At 35.7% G+C, this 14634-nt stretch overlaps 1 protein-coding gene across 4 annotated transcripts in view; it reads right to left on the reverse strand.

Moving 5' to 3' along the window:
* SSBP2 (single stranded DNA binding protein 2) overlaps window positions 1-14634 on the reverse strand; it is a 299691-nt gene that overhangs the window by 56937 nt on the left and 228120 nt on the right. For all 4 annotated transcript variants that reach the window (XM_004613162.2, XM_004613163.3, XM_004613159.2 and 1 more), the window contains one exon: window positions 199-265. In XM_004613162.2, coding sequence (XP_004613219.1) covers window positions 199-265 — 67 coding nt within the window. The remainder of the gene's footprint in view (window positions 1-198; window positions 266-14634) is intronic.

Raw genomic sequence — 14634 nt, forward strand, 5'->3', positions numbered from 1 at the left:
ATTGTTTGATATTTAATTGTTTTGTCACTGCCCTCACTATAATAATTATAATAATTAAGAGTTAGTTGAAAATATAAATCACTTGGACATGTCATTTGCAAAACTATAAAGTTTACTCAAATACAAGTTTTCCTTGAAAAATATTTTATATTCCTTTGAGAGTCTGTACATCAATTTCATTTGCTTTAAAGTAGTCACCTTGTTGTCGGGTTGGGTCCATTCCACTGGGAAGTAATGGCTGACTTCCTGGGACACCTCCAAGTGCCTAGCATATTTAGTCAAACAAAATGCAATATTGTAAATACTTAGAAAATAAGTACCTTCACAATTCTCTTAAAGTTCTAATGATTACAGAATGTCTTGGAGTACTTCACAATATTTCTCTTATTTCACTAATTTTTTATATTACATCAACTTTTAAATTTTATAGGTTGATCTATTCCAAGTATAAGTTCTTAATTCTTAAAGGATTCTACTTTGCCCAACTTTGTACATATTTTTGGGAAAAAACCTAATCAAAACTTGTTCTGTTTTTTCTCCTTAAGAAATAAATTATTTGTTCCAAAATTAATTTACTAAGGGTACTGAAGTAACTATGCTTCTTAAATATAAGCTTTAAAAATAATCTATAGATAATTTTACTTATTTGGGATTATAGTAGAAGAACTATAATACCAAGCGGTCTGTGAAAATGTTTTGGTAGCTACATTTTCTTAAGAAACTAAGTTCAAACAAGTTGGCTGCAATGAAAAAGACACCTGGAATAGTAATAGACAGAAATTAATAGACAGATTTTATGTAGAAGTGCTGCACTGGAAAAAATTAAACTCCAAGTTTTTAATAGGATGAACAGAAGATATTCATCAACAGAACATATAGGATCATGCTACAAATGATTTTAGGTTCTATGAAGTGTATATACACATATATACAGAAATTGGTGATAATTTCTACCAATTTAACAAAAACAACAAAACAAGTAAAAAAACCTACTAAAACACCAAAACATTTTTAAACCCTGATATTACAGGATTTATTTACCCAAATCACAACTGTTTTCTTAATTGTATCACTTTGGATACTGTGGAAAGCTACTATTTCTTAGGAGATGTACACATTTTCTTTTTTTCCCACTCGATACATATTAATTGAATTATAGCTATATAATCTGTTCTCTGCCTATCTTTCCAACCTAATTTCTTGGAATTAGCATACTGATGTTCTGAGAGTCATACAAGAGATCTCACAGGGCCAAATATTAAATAATAAAATAAACTATCTCTCTTTTAAAAGTCTATTGTCAAGACTTTTAATTGCTTATTGCTGACATATTTTACATCTAAATTTAGGAGTCATTTCCTAACAAAATTCTTCCATATAGCCCCCATCTGAGATAAGTTATCCTGGTTGATTTCCCTTCCCTCTCCTTGCTTTGCCTCCCCTCACCCTTCTTCTTCCCTTCCCATTTGGCATAAGGTGTTAAACAATTGCCAACTGTTTTTAACACCTCATGCCTTGTCTGCCCTTTGACCCTTTCTGCTTCAGTCTGTTTCTCTCTGTTTTTTTCTCTCTCTTTTCTCTCTCTTTTTCTCTCTACCTCTATCTATGAAAATACCCGCCTGTGTGTGTGTGTGTGTGTGTGTGCATGTGTGTGTGTCTTTTGAAAGGAAGTTGAAGACATTTGTCTCAATGCTCCAAAGTACTACAGACTACAGTTATCTAAACTAAGATACCTTACATATTCACAAGGCAACTTTTCAACATGGGAAATCAACATTGGTACAATACTATCAACATGACAAAAAAAATTCTCTCAAGTTTTGCCATTTTTTCCTTCTTGGACCAGAATTTCCTGGAATATATGTTTCATTTAGTTGAAATGAAACTAAACTTCATATTCTTCCAAGGACTAATTTTTCAGTTGTTCCCTATCATATCTTCAATAGTTTTAGAAAGAAAGTTTTAAGTCATATAGAACAATCCTCTGATGTCTATTTATAACCCAGACATAGATTCTATCTCCTCAGAAGAAATGCCAAAGACATAATGGCATTCTCCATACATCATCTAGAGGGTACATAATGTTAACTGGTGAGGTATATCACGTCATTCTTTAATTTTGTTGGTTTACTTAGAAAGCGTTATTTTCTGATTGTGTTGGTTTCTGCCATAAGACTAGTATCTTCTCCTGTGTTATAGATTACTTTTAGAACTAAGCTCATCTGATATTGGCCCTTTCCCAAGTACTCCATTCCTCATCAACACCTGATTAATCCATCAGCATCCACAGACAACCCTGAACCATTGTAATAGTTATACCAAATGGAATATTCTGTGGCTATCATTCTTTTCTAAGCTTGTTATCTGATATTTCATAGAAGGAATGATTTTCTCTTATTTTATAAGTTGACTAATTTTTCATTACTCACATATAGACTTTTAAACTTTCAAATTCTTATTTACTCAGTGATTAATATTCATTATAATTATTCAAGATTTGGCTAGTGGGTAGTTTTTTGAGTTGATTCTTCTTTGGCCTGTCTCTACTATATTTTCAGCATTTTATTACTGATTCCAGTTTCATTCCATATTTTTTTCTGGTCTACCTCTGGAATCTGTTCTTTTATCCAAAGAGCCTGGGCTTCTCCTAATGAAAGTCAGAAAGGCAAGGAAGAATCATACAGAGCTAGCAGAAACTCCAAATCAATAATAGTGAATTTTTTTTGTTTAAATATTGAATGTAATCAAAGTAACGTGAAAGTAAAATGAAATTTACCAGTTACACATGCGGGGTGGGTAAAAAAAAAAAAAATCTCAGTGTAAAAAAAAAAAGTCTCAGTGTATCTACCAAAGTTGTCTGCATTGCTCTCAGACCTTCTCAGTGGATGCTGAGCTAAAAAACCTGTATTTGTGTATATTTACATACAAATAAATTTATGGATAACTGTGTGTATGGGTTACACATGCCATATTCATACTTTTCAACACCAAGTCAGTATCTCCAATTCCAATCTTAAACCTCTGGATTATTGTTAGCTTTCTTCCTTTCTATGGGTGTATTTTGTTCTACAATGAGAAACCTGACTTTCATTATCTTCAATATCTTTTACTTATTTTCTCGGTCAATGTATTATTTGCTCAGTATATCCAATCTCCCAACCACAATAGCTATTTCTCCTTTCTGCTAGCTCTGTATGATTCTTCCTTGCCTTTCGGAACATCTTAATATGCAGGAAGGTAAGGGTTTTTATGGGGTTTTATACCTCACTTTTGCAGAACTTAAATATTACAGTGCCTTGTTTTCTTTTCTGAACCTACATAGTTGGTAAGCTCTGAGAGAGTGTGGACCCCATCTGTGCCTGCTGACTCCGAGGAATCAACATTTATTGAACAAATAAATGCAATAGGGATAAAATGGACACATTCAGAAATTATCAGAATTGAAGTCAGAAGCCTGGAATAGAGTTCAGAGAGCGACAAGAGTGGAACTATCAAATATATATTTATTAAAAGTACCAAAATGAAATATGAAAGGAAACTAAACTGGAAAAGTGTGAAATTAGGAATGGGACCACAACCAACAATTTCAGGATACACGAGGAAGAAGTGATCAACACCTATCAAATTTTATCAAGATAATTAGAAGGAAGACTGAAAAGGCAGAATTAATCTTCAATTACATGGTGAAGTTTTTCTATTTTAAGTGCCAAAGCAGTTAAGGATTTTGTAATTGTTGTAGAGCTGGAGCGAATACACAGCGGTAGGGCATTCGCCTTTCGTGCGGCCAACCCGTGTTCGATTTCTCCGTCCTTCTCGGAGAGCCCAGCAATACCACTTCTGGGAATATATCCCGGAGAAACAAAAAGGTATAGTCGAAATGACATCTGCACTTATATGTTCATCGCGGCACTGTTTACAATAGCCAGAATCTGGAAAAAACCCGAGTGCCCGAGAACAGATGACTGGTTAAAGAAACTTTGGTACATCTATACAATAGAATACTATGCAGCTGTAAGAAAAGATGAAGTCATGAACTTTGCATATAAGTGGATCAACATGGAAAGTATCATGCTAAGTGAAATGAGTCAGAAAGAGTGGGACAGACATAGAAAGATTGCACTCATCTGTGGAATATAAAATAACAGAGTAGGAGACTAACACCCAAGAATAGCAGTATATAATACCAGGAGGTTGGCTTCATGGCTTGGAAGCTGGCCTCACATGCTGGGGGAAAAGCAGCCCAGATAGAGTAAGGAACACCAAGTAAAATGTGGTTGGGGACCCCGCTCGAGAAGAGAGAAGCGTACTGAAAGTAGGCTAGAGACTGAACACAATGGCCGCTCAATACCCCTATTGATATATTTGGATAAAAAATGGACACTGGTGGAGGGATGGGTTCTCGAACATTGTATGAGGGAAACACAAGGATGAAGATGGGTAAATTTGTAACTGTACCTTCATAGTGACTCACTTATTAAAATATAAATTAAAAAATAAATAAATAAAATAACAAATCACTAACTTTTAAGGTATTTTGATAAATTATGGAATGATGAAATTATGATTCTGGATATCATAAATGAATAATTGCTGTATTTTAAACCTTTAATATCAGAAAAATTATGTGGTTGATATTAAATATTCCATTCAGACTTGTCTGATTACAAATTTTGGCATATACTCTGTACTCTAAAAGGTCATCATTTTGTTGACTCCATGGCTTCGAGGCTGGCCTCACGTTCCGGGGAAAGGTCAACTCAGAGAAGCGATCACCAACTACATTGTAGTCGAAGGCCATGTGGGGGAAGGGAGTTGCGGGCTGAATGAGGGCTAGAGACTGAGCACAGCGGCCACTCAACACCTTTATTGCAAACCACAACAGCTAATTAGAGAGAGAGAACAGAAGGGAATGCCTTGCCACAGTGGCAGGGTGGGGTGGGGGGGAGATGGGATTGGGGAGGGTGGGAGGGACGCTGGGTTTACGGGTGGTGGAGAATGGGCACTGGTGAAGGGATGGGTTCCCGAACTTTGTATGAGGGAAGTATAAGCACAAAAGTGTATAAATCTGTAACTGTACCCTCACGGTGATTCTCTAATTAAAAATAAATAAATTTAAAAAAAATTAAAAAAAATAAAAGGTCATCATTTTGACAAAATAAAACCCACTAATGATGAAAGTCCTTAAAAATAATATATCAGCAGTAATATACTTTCCATTAATTATTAATTTGTATATTTAGTAGATATTGCATTAAATCACATAAAACTGTCTTTTATGTTGGTCAAGATAAATATGCCAATTATATAATGTTAATCCCATTATTCATTAAGGACTTCTAGGTGATGGTGATATACAAAGACCTCTCTATATGAGGACCAGTAATTCTCAGACCGTTTAGTTTAGGAAGAAAAACATCCACTGGGATATCCCTGTCCCTATCTCTCTCTCTCCCTCTCTATCTCTCTCTCTCTCTCTCCCTCCCTCTTTCCTCTCTCTATCCCTCTGTCTCTTTCTCCCTCTCACATACACACACACAAAAACTCATGCACACACACAAATAGTATGAACCTACCCAACTTTATACACATGCAACCTCAATATCAGAAAACTAACCTTGTACTTATTGCTTCTCTCTCATACTGTTTCTTTATCTAGATTAAATACTAGTTACCTAACCTTAAATGTAGTCATGCCAAACTTGCATTTGAAAATGAACAATAACATACACTTGTAAGCCAGTACAACTGTGCCAGAAATTTTATTAAACACTTTATATTTATTCACTTAATGTTTATAACAATCACATGAGGTTATTATTAATTTTTGTGATGTAAAAATGAGGGTTAATACACATGTGATTTTGTTAATTTGTCCATTTTTTTTTACTATTGATAAACAGGAGTGTTTCAAATTAGCGCAAAATGCAACATACTTTAAAGGTTCTAAAAGACAAGCTTTAAGTTCTAGTACTTAATGTAAAAATTTATTAAAACAGAAACAATTAAATGACTTTTTGCTTCTTTAAAAGAATTATTAATGACTTACAAAGTATTTATTATTAACTTACAAAGGATTTATCATATAATTCCAGGGACTGGAGAGACAGTACAAGAGTTAAAGCATTAGCCTTGCATTCCACTGATCCCAGTTTGCTCCCCAGCACCACATGGTCCCCTGAGCATGGAGCTGCACTACTCCCCAGTACTGATGGGTGTGGCCTAGACACTTTGCTGCCCCCAACTGTATAATTCCAAAGGTAAACTCCTCAAGGAAGTGACGATTCTGGTGTATTCTTCCTTGCAGACCAATACATATAATACTTAAAAAAATTTTATTGAATCATCGTGAGATAGTTACAAGCTTTCATGTCTGAGTTACAATCACACAATGCTCAAACACCCATCCCTCCACAAGTGCACATTCCCCACCACCAATCTCCCCAGTATACCCCCCCCTTTCCCACCCTCCCCCTGCCTCCATAGCAGACAATATTCCCCATACTCTCTCTCTACTTTTGGGCATTATGGTTTGGAATACAGATACTGAGAGGTCATCATGTTTGGTCCATTATCTACTTTCGGCATGCATCTCTGATCCTGACTGATTCCTCTAGCCATCATTTTCTTAGTCATCCTTTTACTATTCCAGCTGCTTTCTCCCCTCTGCTCATGAGGCAGGCTTCCAGCTATGGAGCAATCTTCCTGGCCCTTGTATCTACTGTCCTTGTGTGTCAGCCTCATGTTATGTTATTTTATATTCCACAAATGAGTGCGGTCCTTTTATGTCTGTCCCTCTCTTTCTGACTCATTTCACTTAGCATGGTGCTCTCCATGTCTATCCACTTATAAGCAAATTTCATGACATCATCTCTCCTAACGGCTGCATAGTATTTCATTGTGCAGATGTACCAAAGTTTCTTTAACCAGTCATCTGTTCCAGGGCAGATGTACCTACCAACCCAAGATGTACTTGGGTTGTTTCCAGATTTTGGCTATTGTGAGCAGTGCTGCAATGAACATGTAGGTACAGATGTCATTTCTACTCTCCTTTTTTGCATCCTCAGGATATATTGCCAGAAATGGTATTGCGGGGTCATATGGAAGCTCAATTTCTAGTTTTTGAAGGATCATCCATATTGTTTTCCAGAAAGGCTGGACCAGTCGGCATTCCCACCAGCAGTGAAAGAGAGTCCCTTTTCCCCCACATCCACGCCAGCACTAGTTGCTTTTGTTCTTTTGAATGTGTGCCAGTCTTTGTGGTATGAGATGATATATTATTGTTGTTTTGATTTGCATCTCCCTGATGAGTAGCGATGTGGAACATTTTTCCATGTGCCTTTTGGCCATTTGTATTTCTTTCTGTCTTTTTTTTATTAGTGAATCACTGTGAGGTACAGTTACAGACTTACAACTTTCCATGCACACTTGTGTTTCAGTCATACAATGCTCGAGTACCCATTCCTCCACCAGTGCCCATTCTCCAACACTGATGATCCTTGTATCCCTCCCACCCCTCCACTCCATCCCCCACCCCACCTCTGTAGCAGGGTATTCCCTTTTGTTCTCTCTCTCCTTTTGGGTGTTGTGGTTTGCAATAGAGGTATTGAGTGGCCATCGAGTTTGATCTATAGTCTACTTTCAGCACGCATCTCCCTTCCCCAGCAGATCCTCAAACCACACTTTACCTGGTGTTCCCTTCTCTATCTGAGCTGCCTTTTCCTCCAGCCTGTGAGTCCAGCTTTCATTTCTTTTTTGAGGAAGCTTCTGCTCATTTCTTCTATTTTTTGATGGGGTTGGAGGTTTTTTCTTATGCAATTCTACTAGTGTCTTGTATACCCTGGATATTAATCCCTTATCAGAGGGGTATTAGGTAAGTATTCTTTCCCATTCTGTCAGCTCTTTTTGTATTTTGGTCAGTTTCTTTTGAAGTGCAGAAGCTTCTTAGATTGATGTAGTCCCTATGTTTGCATCCATTTGCATGGTCATTGGTGTTTCATCCTTAAAGACGCTTTTAACTGAATGTCATGGAGAGCTCTGCCTACACTTTCCTCTATCTACCTTATGGATTCCCAGTACGAGTAATACTTAATAAGAAACTAAATATTCACGGATGTTAAAAAGTTGGTGAAAATTTTTATCAATGCATTCATGATAAAATTCAGTTGACAACTTAGATCTATCATTATTTTAAAATGAAATCCCTCAATGCTATAAAATGAAGTATCATATAATCAAGACATTATGAACTATAAGGAGATCTGTAAATACCTGAGGCCATTCTAATTTAGTGATAATAAAACCAAGGCAAAATAGGTTGTGACTTGCTCAAAGCAACACACTGTGGGGCACTGCTGACATCTGGATGTAAGACTCTTGACACATTTGAGGTCTTCTCAACAATACAACTAACATTATTTTTCTGTTAAAAGTAATGTCAGGACAGGAGATGCCTCAAATTGCTTTGCCTATAGGAAGTTCAGGACCTTGGCATGATGTTCAGTTCATCAGTACTCCAGGGTCCTCTGAGCAAAAGCATTACCACCCCCCCACTCCCACTCAAGTAATGCCGATTAAAAAATATTAAAATACAGTGTAGTTACATTCAGTGTAGGAAGATGCTTTTCTCCAAAGAACAACCTTATACTTTGATATATGTGTTTATCCTTTTCCCTTATTTCAACCACTGTTACTACTTTTAGTACCCTTTTGGTCACATGTGGAAATTTACATTAAAATTGATGAAGAAAACATTAGGTTATGCAGTCGCTCTAGTTACATTTCAAATACTCAAAGATGCTCAGAGTATTAAGACTACTGTGATGACAGTATTGATAACGAATAAAGTACTAGCAAGCACTGCTCCATTAAAGCGTCAGCTCCATAACAAGATTATCACTGATGTATCTTCATATCTAGAATGGGGTCATGTACTACTACACCTCCTTAGAAGTGTTAAGACTCCTTAGAACAACACTCTTGGCTGGGACATCTGGGGTACTCAGAGGTGGAGGGGTCAGCCTAGGGCCCACCCAATCAGAGTCCTGGCAGCTCTTCACTCCCAAACTCCAAGATCCATGCCATGCCTCTGCCCAGACTCCATTATCTCAGACGAAACTCACTGAGAAACTAACCTGCCAAAAATTGAGGTGTGCGGGTCTTTGTGACTGAATCTCCTGATTTTCTCAGACTCGGGATGGGCTACCACCTGCCACTTCCCTGAACTTCTGGGAGTCCTGGCAATCATGTCCACATCCCAAAGCTGCCACCCAGCTTAAAAATTTACCTCCAGCTGTACCACCAATTAAATATTCTGGATTTCGTGGAGTGATATCTTCAAACTCTGCAACACTGATAATCCAGTTAACAGCACACCAAATTGGATGGGATGTAACATAGAAGGAAACTGATCTTGACTAACCAAACAATAACACAGAATGCTTACCCTGTAACAATATCTTAGTAATCTCCCCAAGGACTTAATGTCTTCATGGCGAGATAAAAAAATTAACACTAATTTTCTTCTATGGAAATATTTTTTAAACATTCTGTCAGCAATTTATTGATAATAAAAAATATAAAATAAATAATTGTGGAACTGTTATGGTGTCAGGATTGAGGGTTGTTTGGGAAAGTTGGAGACAATGGTGGAGGGAAGGTAATAATGGTGGTGAATTTGGTGTTGGAATACTGAAAGCCGATAACAAATCATCATGAACAACTTTGCAAACCACAGTGTGTATATAAAGTATAGGGGGAAAAATCTACATCAGTAGGCCTTACCTATTTCTGCAAAATATTAGCACAGAATTTCTTTAAAACTTTTCTTAGTGACAAGGCATGATTATTACCATGATGAGATCCAAATATAAAATAAAATTTAATGTAATATACTTTACATTCCAGAGTTTAAAACTTACTTATGTAAATGAGAATAAGCATTTTATTTTATTGAATTGAAGGGTTTTATTTTCCTTATTTAAATAGGTCAAAATCATACATCAATCACAAATTGGCTCTGACTTATTTATTTTCTGATCATTCTATTTGCCATTTCTGAAAGTTTTGTTGGAACAAGTAATAAAAGTAAATTTGTTATGGGCTTAAGGAGGCAGGTTGGGGATGGGAGGGAAAATGTGGATATTGGTTGAGGGAAGGTCACACTGGTAGTATTGGAACTGTATAATGAACAACTTTGTAAATCATGGTGCTTTTAATAAAAATAAAATAAAACCATCTGTTGAATAATCAAGTATTTCTGAAGGAGAGTGTTTATATGGTCCTATGATATTTCCAATAAGTGTATGTAATATTTTTGGAATATGCAAAAAAGTATAGTTTATGTCAAAATATTTAGAGCATATTAAAACTATTAAGAGCATAAAATTAAGAGCATAAAATAAGAAATATTAAGCGCATAAAAATTACCTTCCATTAGGTTTCAAATAATTTAAATATGTTAATCGTAAATTTTTACTTAAAATCAAAGAAGAAAATCCCCTAATCATTAATTAGTGATCTAAAAGGGAATTCTTGAACTAGGAAAAAAGAGTTACTTTATGTTTGCATCACTAACCACTGATTCATATATAATAGGCAAAACATTTCATTTTTAAGTTTAAATAAAATTGAATTTTTTATCTTATGTTTCATATTGACATAAAAGTTCAATTTCGGGGCTAGAGCGATAGTACAGTTGGTAAGGCATTTTTCTTGCATGAGGCCGACCCAGGTTGATTCCCAGCATCCCATATGGTCCCCCAGCACTGCCAGGAGTGATTCCTGAGCATCACTGGGTGTGACCCAAAAAGCAAAAAAAAAAAAAAAATTCAATTTCTAAATGTAAAAATTTTTGTTTACAAATTGGATAAAATTATTGGATCAAGGGCATAAATAAGAAAACATGTAAAAATGAGTAAGAATGCAGTTTCTTTCATTTTTTTTTACTTAAAAAATTATTAAAGAGTCCTGGATTACAAAGTTACTGATAGTTGCATTTTAGGCATACAATAACTCAACACCAATATCTCCACCAGTGTCAACTTCCCTCCACCAGTGTTCCCAGAGTCCCTCCCCAACCCAACCCCCACCCCACCCCCGCCTGTCAACTTGACAGGCACATTACAAAGTTTCAGTGGTTGCTGCTTAGGTCTCATGTTATCAGTTCTACTGAGTTAGTGCTTTGGGTATATGGCTGTACCCCTCACTCACACGTCACTGGTAGGACTGAAGCCCTGATACCTGTTAACCCCTTACTTCTTGATCTCTTCTCCCTTGATTTCTTCCCTTTTATATCTGTCTCCTCTCAAAACACTGGCGTCAAGGATGATCTAAGTATCCCTCTTTTACTATAATACATTTCCTCATCCAGTATTTGTAGTTTCTTTTCCTTTTTTTTCTGCTTTTTGGGTCACACCTGGCGATGCACAGGGGTTACTTCTGGCTCTGCACTCAGGAATTACCCCTGGCAGTGCTAAGGGGACCATATGAGATGCTGGTAATCGAACCGGGTCGACCTCCTATAAGGCAAACACTCTACCCGCTGTGCTATCGCTCCAGCCCCTGTAGTTTCTTTAGAATAAAGTTACCTTGGTTATATTAGAGTTCAGAGAATTCTTTTCAGTATATGAGTAAATTCTTCTAACACTTTTTTCTGCTTAAATGCTTGTTATTTTCCCTGTCTGAAAAGTTATTCTCTAGTGCCAAATGAAATATCTTATCAATGTAAACTTTCAACATACAAGGGGGAAAAGTCATAATCCTAGCTAAAGTAAAGGATATAATTTTTAATTCTTTTAGACAAATGTGTGCTGAAAGCAGATGAGGAGGGAAAATACATCTGAGTATGTACAGTGGTATATTACATATTTTGTGCTTTTTTTTTTACATTTGGCAATAGATCATAAAAGTTTTATCAACAATCATTATTTTTCTGCCTGAATTGGTTTCCTTAATATACTGTTAAATGAACACTGAATTTTCTTATTTAGGTGCTTTATGATAAAAAATAAACACCTGTTCTCCCATATTTTATGAATATTTCAATACCAAGAACCCACTCTGACAGATGAATCAATTCCACTATAAAATTGTGTAGTCAAAGATATTTTTTTACTTAATTTATATGTTTCATAGATTTTTTGATATTCATTCTTGATGTATCTCATATTATTGCATCTGATTTTTATTTATCCATTTTAGAGATTAACTATTCTATCTTTTGACATAATTATACCATATTCTAAATACCCACTCCGATAAATATACAAATAATAGGAAATAGTGTGGATTTAATATAGAGTAATGAAAACCTATCAGGAGTACTTAACATCTACAGTCTAAGAGTTAGCAAATGTAAATTTTGAGGTGTCTATTTATTAGAGGAATATATTCAAAAGGCCATCAATACATTAAGAAGGTTAAAAGTCCACTTTTTATTCTCAGATATATTTTAAGCTATAGAACAATATTTCATTAAGTTATGATGATTCTAAATGAAGGTTAAATTATTTACCATATTTTTATTTTATGTTAAAATTTCCACTTAGTCATCAAAAACTGTTTTTTCAAATCTAATAATAAATTTGAAGAATCATAATCATAGCTTGAAAATGTCATTCTTGTAAACAGGTTAAATTTTTCTTAGAGCAATATGCTTTCCGTACTATATATACGCTACATTCCACTTTATATAATGTATATGACAGTTTATAGAATGCAGTATATTGGTATATAGTCTATAGTATAAACAGTATATAATATATGTAATATCATGTATATTATACACTATATATTCACTTGCTCAGAAAAAACTTTTGAATAGTATAATTTTAAGATATACTATGTTTTTTAAAAGAAAGGTATTTGAATTGGTTATGTCTAACTATTTATGTAGGTTAGTATGGGACAAATAAGAGCCACTCTTAGGAGAATATAATTGTTTAAAATATGCCCAAGTCTGGGCCACAGACAGCACAGTAGGTAAGGTTGTCTTACAGGTGGACAACCCAGATTTGATTTCTTGCACCCCATATGGTCCCCTGAGTCCTTCCAGGAGAGATCCCTGAGCACAGAGCTAGGAGTGATTGCTGAGCATTTCTGGGTGTGACAAAAACAAAACAAGACAAAAAATCCCAAACAAACAAAACCCAATAAACACTTCAATATCCTGAAGAAAAAGAACTTACAACTCTTTAATGATATTTAGTTTTTAAATTGTCTCTTTTAAAAATCCAAAGACTTTTTACACTTGTTGTTAAAAATCTTTAAACAGTCTAAACTTATAATTCTACATCCTCATCTCTACCCACCTTTTGAAAATGTCTTTCACTTTATCATTCTCTATTGCTATGGAGACTAGGATGACATCTTATGCACAGACGCACAGACCGTTGGTGAAAGCTTATGGCCAAGAGTGTTATGCCTGCCAGCACAGTAACTATGAAGTGACCCAGCAATACCACCAGCTTAGAGCTCTCCCCGTGGATACCTGTGGGTGCTGACGCTCCTAGATGTGTACTAAAAGCACAGAATACCCGCAAGCTGGGATATTCCAGGCCTCTGCTAATGTACAAGTCAGAGGAGAGGTAAAACAACATTTTGTGCTGACAAATAAGTGAAAATTTCTTGTTCCATTTTCAGTCAGGATAGAAGTGGAAATAGTAAAGGAAGAATGAAACAACATCCTGATAAAAGGGGTGTGATTTATATATTTTTGAATACTAATGTTTGCAAATAGTAAAATTTAAACAAAACACAGTTGCCTTGACATGAATATTACATAATAGCTAAGTATGTCCTTTTTTTTTTGCATTTTTACACATATATGCATGTTGCTTGTATTCTAAAACAAAACTATGAACTCCTTGAAAGCAAAAATAGTGTTTTTTTAAAATCAGGAAATAAGTATTTGTGATACTGATAGGCTAGAGCAATAGCACAATGGGTAGGGCATTTGCCTTGCACACAGCCAACCCGGGTTCGATTTCTCCATCCCTGTCGGAGAGCCTGGCAAGATACCGAGTTACCCCGCTCACATGGCAGAGCCTGGCAAGCTACCCGTGGGGTATTTGATATGCCAAAAATAGTAACAACAAGTCTCACAACGGAGACGTTACTGGTGCCCACTCAAGCAAATCTATGAACAACAGGACGACAGTGCTACAGTGCTACAGATACTGATAGATTTTGAGCCAAAGTAATATCTTAGATTTCTCATTGGTTAAAGAAAATTACAATATTTATAATAAAATAGTTATTTCTAGTGGATTGGGGAGATAGCTCAGAGGGCTGGAGTGCAGGTTTTGTATATGGATCCCTGAGTTCTGCCCCAGCACTGCATGCATGGTTCCTCAAGCACCGCACCTGAATGTCACTAGATACGGGCCTCCTCACAAGTCAAATTATTTATCAATAGCTTTAACTTTTCTAGAAGCTGCTTGTTTGACTGATATATCACTACATCTGAGAAAAAACTCATAGGAATTTTTTTTGCTGCCTTTTAAGTGAGAGTTTAAACAGCATTTGCCAAAACTACATGTATTTTAAAATTTAGTTTAAAAAAAATTTTAGATCCCCACACATGTCAGCTAAACTTTTTCTCCAACAATGCAGATAGTAAATATTTAGAGTTACAGA

Source organism: Sorex araneus, chromosome 1 (assembly GCF_027595985.1).
Source record: "Sorex araneus isolate mSorAra2 chromosome 1, mSorAra2.pri, whole genome shotgun sequence".
Taxonomy (NCBI): domain Eukaryota; kingdom Metazoa; phylum Chordata; class Mammalia; order Eulipotyphla; family Soricidae; genus Sorex; species Sorex araneus.